Here is an 18541-nt window from a genome sequence, read left to right on the forward strand (position 1 = left end):
TAGGGGCTGTGTAGGATTGTGGTCAGTGCAGACTCGATGGGCCGAATGGCCTCCTTCTGTGCTGCAGGGATTCTATGATTCCAAGGTCGTGTGACTTTGGACCTCTCTGCCTGAGAAGGCGGTGGAGGCGGGGTCACTGAGTATTTTAAATGTGGAGGTAGATAGATCCTTGTTAGACAAGGGGATCAAAGGTTATTGTGAGTTGGATAGAAATGTGGAATTTGAAACACAGACAGATCAGCTCTGATCATAAGATAAAAGGCAGAACACTGTGGATGTCGGAATCAGAAGCAAAAACAGAAAATTCCTGGAGATACCCAGCAGGTCTGACAGCGTCTGTGGAGAGAGAATAGAGCCAATGTTTCCAGTCTGGATAACCTTTGGTCAGAGCTCAGAGCAAAGAGAATCAGCAGAGATTTATATTATGGGGGGGGGTTATAATTGGACAAAGGGAATGTAAACGAAGATGAAGAAGGCTGGGAAAAAGGCGCTAAAAGTGTCCATTAAGTGATCGGAATGTGTGAATGGCAGAACAGAGGTACAGATGGTTAAGGGACTGCCTGAGGAATGTGGTAGGCTTCAGAAGGACTCTGACGAAGGGTCATCCAGACTCGAAAGGTTGGCTCCATTCTCTCTCCACAGATGCTGTCAGACCTGCTGAGATTTTCCAGCATTTTCTGTTTTTGTTTCAGATTTGATCTGGCGTAGCAGGCTCAAGGGGCCGAATGGTCTACTTCTGCTCCTATGTGTCCATAAAGCTCACCCAACACCCGCAGTCATGTCCATTGGCAACCACAGGCCTGGCAGTACGGTGGCACAGCGGTTAGCGCTGCTGCCTCACAGCACCAGGGACCTGGGTTCGAATCCCGGCCTCGGGTCACTGTCTGTGTGGAGTTTGCACATTCTCCCCGTGTCTGCGTGGGTTTCCTCCGGGTGCTCCGGTTTCCTCCCACACTCCAAAGATGTGCGGGTTAGGTGGATTGGTCGTGCTAAATTGTCCCTTAGTGTCAGGGGGACTAACTGGGGTAAATACATGGAGTCACGGGGATAGGGGCAGGTGGGATTGTGGTCGGTGCAGGCTCGATGGGCCGAATGGCCTCCTTCTGCACTGTAGGATCCTACGATTCGAATTCCATTCCCCCCCCCCCCACCCCGCACCACCTCCCCTCCACCCCCACATCCACCCACCCACCACCAACAACACTCACAGGAAAGGCGAGTGAGAAAATGTGGAATGGCCTACCCAGGCCATGGAAGGGGTTTGCCAGTTCCTTGGAGTAGAATGTAACCAAAACTCTCCCTTGCGTTTCCGGGAATGTCTCACTCTTTTTATTTTCCCTTCGCAGCCTACTCAACACCCAGCTCCTCCTCTGCAAACCGGTTTGTCAGCATTGGACCACGGGATGGGAACTTTGTAAATATCCCACAGCAGTCACAGGTTAGTGGGATGTTCTCCAACCTTCTGTTCGCCATTTGTGTAAGAGCGAGCTGGATAAGAGAGCGAGGGGCATAACCGTGAGACATGCCGCACCTCTCCCGGTGACGCCTAATGTAGCCGACCACCTGGCGTGTTTTCATTTGATGATTAGCAGCTGATTTCCCCCACCGTGGGGTAGGTCCAGGGTAGGCCAGACGACCAATAGGACAGCGAAACACGGCGTTTTGGGGTTTTAACCCATCTCCCTCTTTGGTAGCGTTTGATCTGCAATGTGAGGACCTGGTCAATGCAAACATCGGACCCTGGAATCCGGACATGCAGAAAGAGGCCATTCAGCCCATCGAGTCTGAACCAACTCTCCAACAGAGCGTCTTGCCCAGGCCCACCCCGCACTTGCACTATCCCCATAACCCCGCACATTTAGCATCAACCGAACCCGCACATCTTTGGACGCTAAGGGGCAATTTAGCATGGCCAATTCACCTAACCTGCACACCTTGGGACACTAAAAGGTAATTTAGCATGGCCAATCCACCTAGCCTACACATCTTTGGACACTAAGGGGCAATTTAGCTTGGCCAATCCACCTAACCTATACATCTTTACACACTAAGGGACAATTTAGCATGGCCAATCCACCTAGCCTACACATCTTTGGACACTAAGGGGCAATTTAGCATGGCCAATCCACCTAACCTATACATCTTTACACACTAAGGGACAATTTAGCATGGCCAATCCACCTAGCCTACACATCTTTGGACACTAAGGGGCAATTTAGCTTGGCCAATCCACCTCACCTACACATCTTTACACACTAAGGGACAATTTAGCATGGCCAATCCACCTAGCCTACACATCTTTGGACACTAAGGGGCAATTTAGCATGGCCAATCCACCTAGCCTACACATCTTTGGACACTAAATGGCAATTTAACATGGCTAATCCACCTAACCTGCACACCTTTGGACTGTGGAAGGAAACCGGAGCACCCGGAGGAAACCCACGCAGACACGGGGAGAGCGTGCAGACTCCACACAGACAGTGGAATCAAACCCAGGTCCCTGGCGCTGTGAGGCAGCAGTGCTAACCACTGTGGCACTGTGATGAATCAACCTCATTGCTGTGCATCTGGAGTCAGGTGTAGTCCAGACTGGGTAAGGATGGCAGATATCCTTCCCTAAAGGGGACATCGGTGAACCCATTATTATCGCTTCATCATAATCGAGGCAAGCTTTTTTAATTCTAGATTTATTAACAAATTGAATTCAAATTCTGATTCCCCCCTCCCCAACACCCCTGGATTTGAGCTCCTGTCCCAGGGCCTCTGGGTCAGTTGTCCAGTTCCGGCCCATTTCAGTTACTCGCCCACTACGTCACTTCCCCCCCAGGCATCCTTTGTGCAATTAACTCGTTCAATTTTGGATGAAAGAGGAAAGGTAATCTCCTCTGCCTGTCCGGGAGACATTTCCAGACTTGCTGCTTCTGCACAACATTAAGTTATTAGTGAGTTTACTGACCTGAACGAAAGCTGAGTTGGCAACAGGAAAGCTGGGCGCGGTAATGGGCACCGAATGGTTTGTTTGGTGGAGCAGAGACCAGCGAAGGTTTGCAGGATCATTCTTTGCGCATATTGTTCATATTATTCTTAATAATTTTCACATTGTGATGCAGAGGAACTGTACGCAGTTCATAAAATATAACCGACGGCACTGAGCGAGGCAGCGGGATGATGAGATTGAGGAGCTGAAATAGCTCGGGAGGTGCTTGATTCGGCACGGCAGCGCAGTGGTTAGCACTGCTGCCTCACAGCGCCAGGGACCCGGGTTCGATTCCGGCCTCGGATGACTGTCAGTGCGGAGTTTGCATATTCTCCCCTTGTCTGCGTGGGTTTCCTCCGGGTGCTCCGGTTTCCTCCCACACTCCAAAGATGTCCAGGTTGGGTGGATTGGCCATGCTAAATTGCCCCTTAGTGTCCAAAGATGTGCGGGTTAGGTGGATTGGCCATGCTAAATTGCCCCTCAGTGTCCAAAGATGTGCAGGTTAGGTGGATTGGCCATGCTAAATTGCCCCTTAGTGTCCAAAGATGTGCAGGTTAGGTGGGTTGGCCATGCTAAATTGCCCCTTAGTATTCAAAGACATGAAGGTTAGGTGGATTGGCCATGCTAAATTGTCCCTTAGTGTCCAAAGATGTGCAGGTTAGGTGGGTTGGCCATGCTAAATTGCCCCATGGGCCGGAATTCTCCCATCCCTGTGAGGCAGCAGTGCTAACCACTGCGCCACCGTGCCACCCCTAACAACATTGTGGGTGTACCAACACCAGATGGACTGCAGTGGTTTAAGAAGGCAGGTCACCACCACCTTCTCCAGGGCAATTAGCGATGGGAAACAAATGCTGGACTTAGCCAATAAATTTTCAAAAGTAACCTTTTGAACCATGGGCGCCATGGTGGCAGAGTGGTTAGCACTGCTGCCTCACAGCTCCAGGGACCCAGGTTCGATTCCTGGCTTGGGTCACTGTCTGTTTGGAGTTTGCACATTCTCCCCGTATCTGCGTGGGTTTCCTCCAGGTGCTCCGGTTTCCTCCCACACTCCAAAGGTGTGCAGGTTAGGTGGATTGGCCATGCTAAATTGACCCTTGAACTGGAATTCTCCCATCCTGCCCGGCACGGGAATTGTCATGGGTCGGATCATTGTCCATGGAAATGTCCATTGACCTGGGGTGGGATTTTCCTGTGTTGAGGTGAGTGCAGCTGGAAAATCCCACCCTTACAGTCCAAAGATGTGCGGGTTAGTTGGATCAGCCATGCTAAATTGCCCCTTCGTGTCAGGGAGAGTAGCAGGATAAATATGTGGTGTTACAGGGATAGGGCCTGGGTGGGATTGTGGTCAGTACAGGCTTGATGGGCCGAATGGCCTCCTTCTGCACTGTAGGAATTGTATGATTCTATTGAGATACTGGCAGGAAAGAGGTCAGGTAAGGTCTGCAGCTTCACATTAGCGTACCTCCCATGTTTGAAAAAGTATATCATTTTATTAGGACTTTATAAGAAAAATATCTCAATTAGATGTGTTAAAGACCAGACCTGAATCTCCAAGGTATATAATGCAGTTAATTTTTCCTTTTGATTTTGGCATTAGGCAAAATTTGTTTCACTCCGGGTATGATTCAAGTGACCCACTAGGGAGCTTTTATCAAATAAACTTTATTTAACAACACAGTTAGCACAAAAAGAGAATCAGCATAACTTCTTACAATTAAAATACTTAAACATGACAAAATATAATTCTTAACAGCTAGCTATCTCTATTGTTCCAATTTAGCAATATCCCCGCATTGACATGTATCAATTTTGTAGAACCAGTTAGCACAGAAACCAAATATGCTGATGTGGGTATTAGATTTCCAGCCTTTTAACACCTCAAGGCAGAGATCCAGACAGCAGTTTCCAGAGAAGGATATATCCTCAAACAGCAGAACCTCAGAGAAGGAAACCTAGTCTCTGGCAGCTTCCAGTCTCCAGACTTCAGAGACGGAAAGGGATACTCCTATCTACAGCTCCCAAACAGCAACTAACCTTGCATACTCTCTGTAAGCCTAGCTCCACCCAGTCATATGACCTTAACTGTCAATCAACCTAATCAAATCCTACTCTGCAAAACCCCAGGGGACCACCAGAATAGCATTAGTCCAGATTAACCCAAACATTCCAGCAATTAGGAACAATTATACTGCTGCAGTAACAATGCAGGATGCCAGTTATAGACAAAATGGCACCAATAATACAAAAAACATTTTCAAAACAGACCCTGCAAATGACTAAAATACTTTTCTTAATGGCACAGTATCGTCAGAGGCCAGACTGGCCTCCATTTCATTATAAATAGTTCATTTCAGAATTGATATTTGAAGTCAACTTGAGTTCATCTGCTGTCCAAATCCTTGCTCTTACCAAATCCCCTTCACCTTCACTCCTGCGCTCTCCAGCCTATACTGACCCTCGGCCAAACCAAACCTTGATTTCAAAATCCTCAGCCTTGGTTTCCAGTCTTTCCATGGCCTCTAACCCTCCCTCCTTGATGACTTCTTCCACAACCCCTGAAAGCTCATCGCTCCTCCAACCCTGGCCCCTTAGCCATCCCTGGTGTGGCAACAATAATCTCTCCCTTAATGTCAACAAAACAAAGGAGATTGTCATTGACTTCAGGAAGCGTAAAGGAGAACATGCCCCTATCTACATCAATGGGGACGAAGTAGAAAGGGTCGAGAGCTTCAAGATTTTAGGTGTCCAGATCACCAACAACCTGCCCTGGTCCCCCCCATGCCGACACTATAGTTAAGAAAGCCCCACCAACGCCTCTACGTTCTCAGAACACGAAGGAAATTTGGCATGTCAGCTACGATTCTCACCAACTTATACAGATGCACCATAGAAAGCATTCTTTCTGGTTGTATCACAGCTTGGTATGGCTCCTGCTCTGCCCAAGACCACAAGAAACTACAAAAGGTTGTGAATGTAGCCCAATCCATCACGCAAACCAGCCTCCCATCCATTGACTCTGTCTACACTTCCCGCTGCGTCGGCAAAGCAGCCAGCATAATTAAGGACCCCACGCACCCCGGACATTCTCTCTTCCACCTTCTTCTATCGGGAAAAAGATACAAAGGTCTGAGGTCACGTACCAACCGACTCAAGAACAGCTTCTTCCCTGCTGCTGTCAGACTTTTGAATGGACTTACCTCGCATTAAGTTGATCTTTCTCTACACCCTAGCTATGACTATACAACTACATTCTGCACTCTCTCCTTTCCTTCTCTATGAATGGTATGCTTTGTCTGTATAGCGCGCAAGAAACAATACTTTTCACTGTATGTTAATACATGTGACAATAATAAATCAAATCCCAATTTTCCCTGCTCCGCTGTTGGTGACCAGGCCTTCACATACCTAGGCCCAAAATTCTGGAAACCCTAAACCTCTCCAGCTTTCGAAACCTCTCCAACTATCTTCTCCTTTACGATGCTTCTTATAAGCCACATCGTTGACCACATTTTGGGTAACTTGTCCTGTTGTGCCTCCTTATGTGGCTTTGTTGTCCGATAGCACTCCTGGGACCTTTTGCAATCATAAAGGTGCCATATAAATGCAAGATGGTGTTGTTGATGCCAGCAAGGCTATGTTTGTTGTTCAGCCCGAGGTCACCTCAGCGTCCTTTTTGTCTCATTTCACAATCGTCATTTTTGCCTCTTTTTATCTGACCACGAGTCCACCCTGCGTTAAGAGACTTGAGTCAGGTGTACACAAGAACGCAGGTATATTCAGGGTGGCGCGGTGGCACAGTGGTTAGCGCTGCTGCCTCACAGCGTCAGGGACCCGGGTTTGATTCCCGGCTTGGGTCACTGTCTGTGCGGAGTTTGCATGTTCTCCCCCGTGCCTGTATGTGTTTCCTCCGGGCGCTCCAGTTTCCTCCCACAATCCGAAAGACGTGCTGGTTAGGGTGCATTGACTCGAACAGGCGCCGGAGTGTGGCGACTGGGGGAATTTCACAGTAACTTCATTGCAGTGTTAATGTAAGCCATTCTTGTGACTAATAAATAAACTTTAACTTTAAGTCTGAACGTTCTCCCCGTGTCTGCATGGGTTTCCTCCGGGTGCTCCGGTTTCCTCCCACAGTCCGAAAGACGTGCTGGTTAGGGTGCATTGGCCGTGCTAAATTCTCCCTCAGTGTCCCCGAACAGGCGCTGGAGTGTGGCAACTACGAGATTTGAATAAGGTCACTCCTCAATCTCTAAACTCCAAGGAATACAGACCCAGACTATTTGTCTTGATAGGACAACCCTCTTGTCCCAGGAATTAGCCCGGTGGTGGTAGTGTAGTGCTATTGTCGCTAGACCCAGGGTGATGCTCTGGGGACCCGGGTTCGAATCCTACCACAGCCGATGGTGAAATCTGAATTCAATAAAAATCTGGAATTAAAAGTCTAATGATGACCATGAACTGATTGTTAGAGTATTAAACCAGAAACTCAGCTAATGTTCTGGGGACCTGGGTTCGAACCCACCACGGTAGAAGGTGGCATTTGAATTCAATACTAAAAAAATATCTGGAGTTAAGAATCTACTGATGACTGTGAAGCTATTGTCAATTGTCAGAAAAACCCATCTGGTTCACGAATGTCCTTTAGAGAAGGAAATCATAGAATCCCTACAGTACAGAAGGAGGCCATTCGGCCCATCGAGTCTGCACCAACCACAATCCCACCCAGGTCCTATCCCCACAACCCCATGCATTTACCCTAGCTAGTCCTGACACTAAGGGGCAATTTACATGGAAGATTGAAGCAGGAGAGGCCATTCGGCCCTTCGAGCCTGCTCCGCCATTCATCACCATCGTGGCTGATCATCCAACTCAATAGCCTAATCCTGCTTTCCCCCCATAACCTTTGATCCCACTCGCCCCAAGTGCTATATCCAGCCGCCTCTTGAATACATTCAATGTTTTGGCATCAACTACTTCCTGTGGTAATGAATCCCACAGGCTCACCACTCTTTGGGTGAAGAAATGTCTCCTCACCTCCGTCCTAAATGATCTACCCTGAATTTAGCACGGCCAATCCACCTAACCGGCACATCTTTGGACTGTGGGAGGAAACCGGAGCACCCGGAGGAAACCCACGCAGACACGAGGAGAACGTGCAGACTCCACACAGACAGTGACCCAAGCCGGGAATCGAACCCGGGTCCCTGTCGCTGTGAGGCAGCAGTGCTAAGCACTGTGCCACCACGCCACCCACGGTGTACATCTGCCGTCGTTCCCGGTCCGGCCTACATGTGACCCAGAGCCACAGCAATGTGGTTGACTCTTAAAAACACGCTGTGTGAAACGGTCTAGCAAGCCGCACAGTTCAAGGGGCAATTAGGGATGGGCAATAAATGGTCGCTGGCCCAGCCACCGACGCCCACGTCCCACCAATGAATTAATTAAAAGAAAAAGTTCTCCTTTGGACTGTGTCCAATGTGTAGTCCAGACTGAGTGTGGATGGCAGGTGCCTTGTCTGAAAGGGAGTTTTGCAATGGACATTTTTCCTGGTGTAGCTTCTAGGAATTGAACTCCATAAAATGGCTCAGGTGGGATTTGAACCTCAGACCTCGGGGTTGCTAGGTCAGTCCCCTAACTGCCAGCCCAACACCGTTGCCACAGAAGGGCATCGCACCTCTCTGTTCGGTCCGTAACATCCACCTCACGGAGCGGGAGCGGAACATTGAAGTGCGCTGGTTGACGGAGAACTCCTTATCAATTGGATTGGTCCACAAAGGACAAGGTTTGGAGGAATTCTGCGGTTTTAGCTCTTTAGGTCATTGCTAGGTTAGTCTTATTTATTTATTTGACGCCAAGAAATTTGGGGGAAGGATGGTTTATTTAGACTTTGTTGTGGGTTGGAAAACCGCCAACAATGAGGAAAATAACTTGCGATTAAACAAACTCATCCAGAACCTAAGACAGGATACAGTGAATCTGCAGAAATGAATGGGATATTGTTCACTGTTTGTTTTTGCATTGTCTAATGAATGCAATATGATATGGACCCACAGGGCTTAAGTCCAATTTATATTGTATTAAAAACAGGCTTCGTCACCAGAATTATATCGCGCCAACATCGGCCTGTAGGCCCATCATGCCTGAGCCACAAAGGCCTATCCAATTAGTCCCACTCTCTCCCCCAAGGACAATTCGTCCCTGTAATGACTTGGTTGGCTCGGTGGCACAGTGGTTAGCACTGCTGCCTCACAGCGCCAGGGACCCAGGTTCGATTCCCGGCTTGGGTCGCTGTCCGTGCGGAGTCTGCACATTCTCCCCGTGTCTGCGTTGGGTTTCCTCCGGACGCTCCGGTTTCCTCCCACAGTCAGAAAGACGTGCTGGTTAGTTGGATCAGCCATGCTAAATTGACCCTTATGTCCAAAGATCGTAGAATCCCTGCAGTGCAGAAGGAGGCCATTCGGCCCATCGAGCCTGCACCGACTACAATCCCACCCAGGTCCCATCTCCATAACCCCATGCATTTACCCTCGCTAATCCCACTGACACGAAGAGTCTTATTTAGCATGGCCAATCAACCTAACTTGCACGTCTTTGGACCATGGCTGGAAACTGGAGCACCCGGAGGAAACCCATGCACAGAATGTGCAAACTCCACACAGACAGTAATCTGGAATTGAACCCGGGACCCTGGCGCTGTGAGGCGCGGTGATAACCATTGTGCCACGTGTCTGTGTGGGCTTCCTCCAGTTTCCTCCCACAGTCCGGAAGACGTGTGGGTTAGGTGGATTGGCCATTCTAAATTGCCTCTTAGTGTCAGGGGGATTAGCTAGGGTAAATGCATGGGGTTATGGGGATGGAGCCTGAGTGGGATTGCGGCCGGTGCAGACCCGATGGGCCGAATGGCCTCCTTCTGCACTGTATGTTTCTATGATTCTATGACTTCAATCAGGCCATTGAGGTCGGCCTATTGGAGCATGAACTCCCTGATTAAGGATCCAATTGATGGGCCAATCATGGAGTCTTTGCCTTGTATTTAACCGGGCGTGTCAGTTCCTCTGGCACCCCCGGAGGTAGACTGCTGACTGCGAGCACTCGGTGTACTGCTGTTAGAGTTTGTAAATAAAGGGAATTTGGTGAAGGAATGTCTGTCGCTGCAGACTTATTACAGACCCCTTCATGTGTATATCCAATTCCTTTTGCAAAGACCCTTAAGGCTGCTTCCAAAGCAAGCACAGGGCCAAAATCCATCATGGTTATGAATCTGGCCACATTCTGTTATTGTTTATACTTTCACGGGACGTGGGCGTCACTGGGGAGGCCAGCACTTGTTACCCACACCTGATTGCCCTTGAATTGAGTGGCTCGAGCGACCATTTCAACCACATTGCTGTGGCTCTGAAGTCACATGTAGGCTCGACCGGGTAAGGACGGCAGATTTCCTTCCCTAAAGGGACATTAGTGAGCCAGATGGGTTTTTAACCACAATTGACAAGGGTTTCAGGCGGGCTGGAAAATTGGGCGAGCTAGCGGAATCCCGCTGGAAGGACTGGAAAATCCCAGCTTCAGTCACCATAGAATCCCGACAGTGCAGAAGGAGACCATTCAGCCCATCGAGTCAGCGCCAACTCTCCAAAGGGGCATCTCACCCAGGCCACCTCCCTGCCCTATCCTAGTGGTGGTTCCCCCATGCGTCTGCCACCCTGGTCTTCCTAGATGGTAGAGTTTGTGTGTTTGGGCGGTGCTATCGAAGGAGCCTTGGCGAGTTGCTATGGATGGTAGACATGGCTGCCACTGTGCGTTGGTGGTGGAGGGCATGAATGTTGGTAGATGTGCCAGTCAAGCGGGGCTGCTTTGTCCTGGATGGTGTCGAGCTTCTTGAGTGTTGTTGGAGCTGCGCCCATCCAGGCAAGTGGAGAGTATTCCATCACACTCCTGACTTGTGCCTTGTAGATGGTGCTCAGGGTTTTGATTTGATTTATTATTGCCACGTGTATTAGTATGCTGAAAAAAGTATTGTTTTTTACGTGATATACAGACAATGCATACCGTTCATAGAATACATAAGGGAGAAGGAGCAGAATGTAGTGTTACACTCATAGAATCCTACAGTGCTGAAGGAGGCCATTTGGCCCATCGAGTCTGCACCGACCACAGTCCCCCCCAGGCCCCATCCCCAGAACCCCATGCATTTACCCCTGACACTAAGGGGCAATTTATCATGGCCAATCCACCTAACCTGCACATCTTTGGACTGTGGGAAGAAACGCAGACATGGGGAGAATGTGCAAACTCGACATAGACAGTGACCCAAGGCGGGAATCGAACCCGGATCCCTGGCACTGTGAGGCAGCAGTGCTTGCCACTGCCACCCATAGCTAGGGTGTAGAGAAAGATCAGCTTGATGCAAGGTAGGTCCATTCAAAAGTCTGATGGCAGCAGGGAAGAAGCTGTTCTCGAGTCGGCTGGTACGTGACCTCAGATCTTTGTATCTTTTTCCCGATGGAAGAAGGTGGAAGAGAGAATGTCCAGGGTGTGTGGGGTCTTTGATTATGCTGGCTGCTTTCCTGAGGTAGCGGGAAGTGTAGACGGAGTCAATGGATGGGAAGCTGGTTTCCGTGATGGATTGGACCTTTGTAGTTTCTTGCGGTCTTCATCAGAGCAGGAGCCACTCCAAGCTCTGATACATCAGGCTTTGGGGAGACAGGAGATGAGTTACTCCACACAGAATTCCCAGCCTCTGACCATCTCTTGCAACGACAACCTATTGTGGGGAAAAAGATACATTTGAACATTGGAAATGAGGAGGATCAATCCATCCTTCTTGGAATGTGGGCCACCTGGCCATTATCAGTTCAAGCCCATGTCACGGTGGCACAGTGGTTAGCGCCGCTGCCGCACAGCGCCAGGTGACCCGGGTTCGATTCCCAGCCTGGGTCACTGTCTGTGTGGAGTCGGCACATTCTCCCCGTGTCTGCATGGGTCCTCCGGTTTCCTCCCACAATCCGAAAGACGTGCTGGTTAGGGTGCATTGGCCGTGCTAAATTCTCCCTCAGTGTTACCCGAACAGGCGCCGGAGTGTGGCGACTAGGGGATTTTCACAGTAACTTCATTGCAGTGTTGATTTTTAAAAGTTTATTCGTGTCGCAAGTAGGCTTACATTAACACTGCAATGAAGTTACTTCATTCAAGGAATGTAAGCCTACCTGTGACACCAATAAATGAATAAGCTTTTCTGTATGATTTGGCCCTGCGGTTTTCTCACCTCTGGTCTGGTACCCGAACAGGCGCCGGAGTGTGGCGACTAGGGGATTTTCACAGTAACTTCATTGCAGTGTTAATGTAAGCTTACTTGTGACACTAATAAATAAACTTTAAAAAAACTTATATCACAAAGTTCCTTAGTTTCCTCTCTGCCTTCATTGAAATATAAATGAGAGGATGTTGGAGTACCAATCTCTGCCGTGTAATCCTACTCTACAAATGTTTAAACAGTATTTGCTTACTATACAAACTCTGAATCTAATTAACCCGGAATCCAGTTGATCCTGAAGAAATCAGCGCAATAAAAAGCGTAGCCATAACATTAGATCAGGTTTCAAAATATATATATTTCAGTCTTTTCTGCTCTTGAATTCTTTATACCAACTTTACATTACAAGATCTGATGGGTGGCACGGTGGCACAGTGGTTAGCACTACTGCCTCACAGTGCCAGGGACCCGGGTTCAGTCCCAGCCTCGAGTGACAGTCTGTGCGGAGTCTGCTCATTCTCCCTGTGTCTGCGTGGGTTTCCTCCGGGTGCTCCGGTTTTCTCCCACAGTCCAAAGATGTGCAGGTTAGGTGGATTGGCCGTGCTAAATTGCCCCTTAGTGTCCAAAGATGTGTGGCCATGCTAAATTGTCCCTTGGTGCCCAAAGATGTGTAGGTTAGGGGGATTGGCCATGGTAAATTGTCCCTGAATGTCCAAAGATGTGCAGGTTAGGTGGATTGGCCATGCTAAATTGCCCCTTAGTGTCCAAAGATGCACAAGTTAGGTGGATTGGCCGTGCTAAATTGCCCCTTAGTGTCCAAAATGTGCAGGTTAGGGGGATTGGCCATGCTAAATTGCCCCTTCGTGTCCAAAGGTGTGCGGATTAGGTGTATTGGCCGTGGTAAATTGCCCCTTAGTGTCCAAAGATGTGCAGGTTAGGTGGATTGGTCATGCTAAATTGCCCCTTAGTGTCCAAAAATGTGCAAGTTAGGGGGATTGGCCATGCTAAATTGCCCCTTGGTGTCCAAAGATGTGCAGGTTAGGGGGATTGGCCATGCTAAATTGCCCCTTAGTGTCCAAAGATGCGCAAGTTAGGTGGATTGGCCGTGCTAAATTGCCCCTTGGTGTCCAAAATGTGCAGGTTAGGGGGATTGGCCATGCTAAATTGCCCCTTCGTGTCCAAAGGTGTGCGGATTAGGTGTATTGGCCGTGGTAAATTGCCCCTTAGTGTCCAAAGATGTGCAGGTTAGGTGGATTGGTCATGCTAAATTGCCCCTTCATGTCCAAAGATGTGTGGGTTAGGTGGATTAGCCATGCTAAATTGCCCCTTAGTGTCCAAAGATATGCAGGTTATGTGGATTGGCCATGCTAAATTGCCCCTTAGTGTCCAAAGATGTGCGGGTATGGGGAATTGGCCGTGCTAAATTGTCCCTTAGTGTCCAAAGATGTGCAGGTTAGGGGGATTGGCCATGCTAAATTGCCCCTTAGTGTCCAAAGATGTGCAGGTTAGGGGGATTGGCCATGCTATATTGCCCCTTAGTGTCCAAAGATGTGCAGGTTAGGGGAATTGGCCATGCTAAATTGCCCCTTAGTGTCCAAAGTTGTGCAGGTTAGGGGGATTGGCCATGGTAAATTGCCCCTTAGTGTCAGGGGGATTAGCAGGGTAAATATGTGAGGTTACGGGGATAGGGCCTGGGTGGGATTGTGGTCAGTGCCGCCTCAATGGGCCGAATGGCCTCCTTCTGAACTGTAGGGATTCTATGATTCTATCTTACATTTAATTTGGACAACATATAGTAAAAGAGGGACAGAACGAGGCCATTCAGCCCCTCTACACTGCTCTACTGGTGAAAGGATTGATGACTGAGATACACCCAGCTTGCTCCCATATCCCTTTCGAATCCTGGGCCAGCAAAAATAAAAATCTATTGACGTCAGATCTGAAATGATTAATGGAGCTGACATCTGTGGTGGGAGAGATTTACACACATTGTGTTTCCTCGCCTCTGTTCCCGAACGGTCTGGCTCGCATTCAAGGTTAAACTCCTTGTCCAGCGCTCCTCCCCCAGCAGCAGAGAAAGTTGCTCTCTTTATCGGCCGTATTACTTTCTTCCCGTCTGTAATCCACACAACGCGAGCTGAACTCACGTTCTCTCTCCTCGTAATCGACCCTCTGGAGCCCCTGTATCCCTCGCCCTCTGTGCAATGCCCGTTGCTCTGTATGGCCAGTGTTTTATTCTCCATCCTACATTTTGAAACCTCCTACACAGGTGTTTAAACCCAACACCAGCCGCGCATTCTACTTCCAATGCTGCTGCGATGCTGGGCTCCCATGCAGCTCCGCAAGAAGATTGGTGGCAACATTCCACTGAATCTCTGCCACCTTCCTACCAAGGCTGAGATGGGCATCTGTGTGTTCTGGTTGTTTCAGCATTACACCTGTGTGACAGAGTGTGTTATACCTGTGTGACAGAGCGTGTTATACCTGTGTGGCAGTGTGTTATACCTGTGTGACAGAGCGTGTTATACCTGTGTGGCAGAGTGTGTTATACTTGTGTGACAGAGCGTGTTATACCTGTGTGGCAGTGTGTTATACCTGTGTGACAGAGCGTGTTATACCTGTGTGGCAGAGTGTGTTATACTTGTGTGACAGAGCGTGTTATACCTGTGTGACAGAGCATGTTACACCTGTGACAGAGTGTGTTATACCGGTGTGACAGAGTGTGTTATACCTGTGACAGAGTGTGTGTTATACATGTGACAGAGCGTGTTATACCTGTAACAGAGTGTGTGTTATACATGTGACAGAGCGTGTTATACCTGTGTGACAGAGTGTGTTATACCTGTGTGACAGAGAGCGTTATACCTGTGTGACAGAGTGTGTTATACTTGTGTGACAGAGCGTGTTATACCTGTGTGACAGAGCGTGTTACACCTGTGACAGAGTGTGTTATACCTGTGTGACAGAGCATGTTATACCTGTGTGACAGAGCATGTTACACCTGTGACAGAGCGTGTTATACCTTTGTGACAGAGTGTGTTATACATGTGACAGAGTGTGGTATTCCTGTGACAGAGAGCATGTTATACTTGTGACAGAGTGTGTTATACCTGTGTGACAGAGCGTGTTATACCTGTGACAGAATGTGTTATGCCTTGAGAGAACGTGTTATGCCTGTGACAGAGTGTGTTATACCTTGAGAGAACGTGTTATGTCTATGACAGTGTGTGTTATGCCTGTGACAGAATGCGTTATGCCTGTGACACAGCATGTTATACCTGTGACACAGCATGTTATACCTGTGGCACAGCGTGTTATACCTGTGGCACAGCGTGTTATACCTGTGACACCGTGTGTTATACCTGTGTAACAGAATGTGTTATACCTGTTTGACAGAACATGTTATATCTGTGACGGAGCATGTTATACATGTTCGATTGAGAGTGTGTGTTTCTTTGCGTGTTGTCACACACTCTCTTTTAAAGTAAACTTTATTCATTAGTCACAAGTAAGGCTTACATTAACACTGCAATGAAGTTACTGTGAAAATCCCCTAGTCGCCACACTCCGGTGCCTGTTCGGGTACACTGGGAGAATTTAGCATGGCCAATGCACCCTAACCAGCACGTCTTTCAGACTGTGGGAGGAAACTGGAGGAAACCCACGCGGAGAGAATGTGCAGACTCCACAGAGACAGTGACCCAAGCTGGAAATCGAAGCCGGGTCCCTGGCGCTGTGAGGCGGCAGTGCTAACCCACTGTGCCACCGTGTACAGAGCGTGTTCGGCCTGCGGGACAGCGAGCGTGACACGCAGTCTTTGTAACACGGGGGAGGGGGGTTGCGCTGTGTGTCAGGTTTGCACCAGCGGGTGCAGTTTCGTGTGGGTGAGAGGCTGCTGAGGGAAGACCGCCAGCCATCTGTCCCAGACATCGTTCCTCTTGGACTTCATCTGATGTCCGAGCTTGCTGCCGGCTCTCACAGGACGCAGAGCTGAGCAGCTGACCCGGGCTTGGCTGTCATTCCCAGTCATTGAAGATATGAGTTGTGCTGGCAAGAGCCAACGCAACAAGATGTAACAAAGATCAACAGAGAGTGAGCTATTTATATACCGTCAGACAAAAGCTCGTCTGTTTGGGAGTGCAATCAGAGGTCCATTTCTCAGAAGTTTAGCTCCAGGTACTTCCTTTTAGCATCAGCCCGGAACGCTGGAAGGACAGTTGCCTCCGATTCCGGGTTCATGCCCCATTCGGGGAGTTGAAGAAGTTAAAAAGTTTATTTATCAGTGACACAAGTGAGGCTTACATTAACGCCGCAATGAAGTTACTGTGAAATTCCCCACTCCGGCGCCTGTTCGGGTCAATCCGCCCAACCAGCCCGTCTTTCAGACTGTGGGAGGAAACCGGAGCACCCGGAGGAAACCCACACGGGGGAGAACGTGCAGACTCCGCACAGACAGTGACCCGAGTCGGGAATCGAACCCGGGTCCCTGGCGCTGTGAGGCAGCAGTGCTAACCATCGTGTCACCCGGTCTCACATCTCCTTTAAACATTCCCCCTTTTACCTTAAACCCCAGTAATTGACATTTCTACTCCGGGGAAAAAGACTCTGACTATCCGTTCTATCCGTGCCTCTCATCATTTTGTAAGCTTCTATCAGAACCAGGTTTGTCCAAATCTCTCCTCATAGCATAGAAATAGGCCCTTCGGCCCTCCAAGCCTGTGCCGATCATGATGCCTGCCTAAACTAAAACCGTACGCACTTATAGAGTCCGTATCCTTCCATTCCCAACCTATTTGTCTAGATGCCCCTTAAACGCCGCTATCGTACCTGCTCCCACCACCTCCTCGGGCAGCGCGTTCCAGACATTCACCACCCTCTGTGTAAAAAACTTGCCTCGCACATCTCCTCTAAACTTTTCCCCCACGCACCTTAAACCTGTGTCCCCCAGCACTTAACTTTTCCGCCCTAGGAAAGAGCATCTGACTATCCACTCTGTCCATGCCCCTCATAATCTTGTAAACCTCTATCAGGTCACCCCTCAACCTCCGTCGTTCCAGTCAGAGTTTATCCAATCTCTCCTCATAGCTAATACTCTCCAAACCAGGCAACATCCTGGTAAACCTCTTCTGTCCCCTCTCCAAAGCATCTGCATCCTTCTGGTGCCGTGGCGACCAGAACTGTTATCAGGATTGTCCGCCCTTCTGGTTTGGTATCATCACCTCCCAATCCAGTTAGTCCAACTCCCCTGCCCTTCCCGCCGTATCCCTGCAAACCTTTCCCATCGACCTGTTCTTCCGTTCTCCTATCGAACACATTCAGATTGGTATCCTCAATGCAATCTTTCATCACCCTTTAATTACGTAGCCAAAGTGTAAAATAGCACATCAAAGGGATGACTTAAACCAGAATTATAGGATCAGCGACGGTGCAAAAAGAGACCATTCAGTCCATCGAATCATCACCGACTCTCAAAGCATCCATCAAAGCCCTCCCCTCCGCCCTATCCCGTAACCCCGCGCATTTACCCTGCTATTCCCCTGACACCAAGGGGCAATTTAACATGGACAATCCTCCTAACCTGTACATCTTTGGACACTAAGGGGCAATTTAGCATGGCCAATCCACCTAATCTACACACCTTCTGACACTAAAGGGAAATTTAGCATGGCCAATCCACTTAACCTGCACATCTTGGGACACTAAGGGGTAATTTAGCATGGCTAATCCATCTAACCAGCACATCTTTGGACACTAAGGGGCAATTTAGCATGGCCAATCCACCTAACCTGGGAGGAAACCGGAGCACCCAGAGGAAACCCACGTAGACACGGGGAGAATGTGCAAACTCCTCACAGACAGTGACCCGAGGCTGGAATCGAACCCGGGTCCCTGGCACTGTGAGGCAGCAGTGCTAACCACTGTGCCACCGCGCCGCCCATATTTAATGCAAGCTTTTAGAACCGGCACCAACCCGTGCACATCCAAGCCATTCCCTGTCCCTTTTCCAGCATGTGGGATATTGGTTTAATTTTAACCTCAATGGGTATTCTTCCAGCGGGACAACATTCCCAATTGCGGGATAAAGAGGGGAAGAGGTGGCTCTAGCCCAGGAGTGACATAAGCTGCTTCAATAGACAGTCCACATGCTTCAAGGTCACTTTCCATGAAATTACAATGCAATGTATATTACACCAGTGATTCATTGTAAAAATTTATAACGTTTCAAACAGTAAATGCTTCCAGATGGGTGAGTGCTACACAATCGCACACAGCCCACAGAGGGCGCAAATACAGAGCCCCAAACTATTTAT

The 18541-nt window shown here is 49.0% G+C and overlaps 1 protein-coding gene across 7 annotated transcripts in view; it reads left to right on the top strand.

Annotated features, from left to right (window-relative positions):
• nfixb (nuclear factor I/Xb) overlaps positions 1-18541 on the top strand; it is a 376438-nt gene that overhangs the window by 330872 nt on the left and 27025 nt on the right. For all 7 annotated transcript variants that reach the window (XM_078235068.1, XM_078235067.1, XM_078235072.1 and 4 more), the window contains one exon: positions 1347-1438. In XM_078235068.1, the coding sequence (XP_078091194.1) occupies positions 1347-1438 (92 nt within the window). The remainder of the gene's footprint in view (positions 1-1346; positions 1439-18541) is intronic.

Source organism: Mustelus asterias, chromosome 19 (assembly GCF_964213995.1).
Source record: "Mustelus asterias chromosome 19, sMusAst1.hap1.1, whole genome shotgun sequence".
In the NCBI taxonomy this organism is placed as follows: Eukaryota; Metazoa; Chordata; class Chondrichthyes; order Carcharhiniformes; family Triakidae; genus Mustelus; species Mustelus asterias.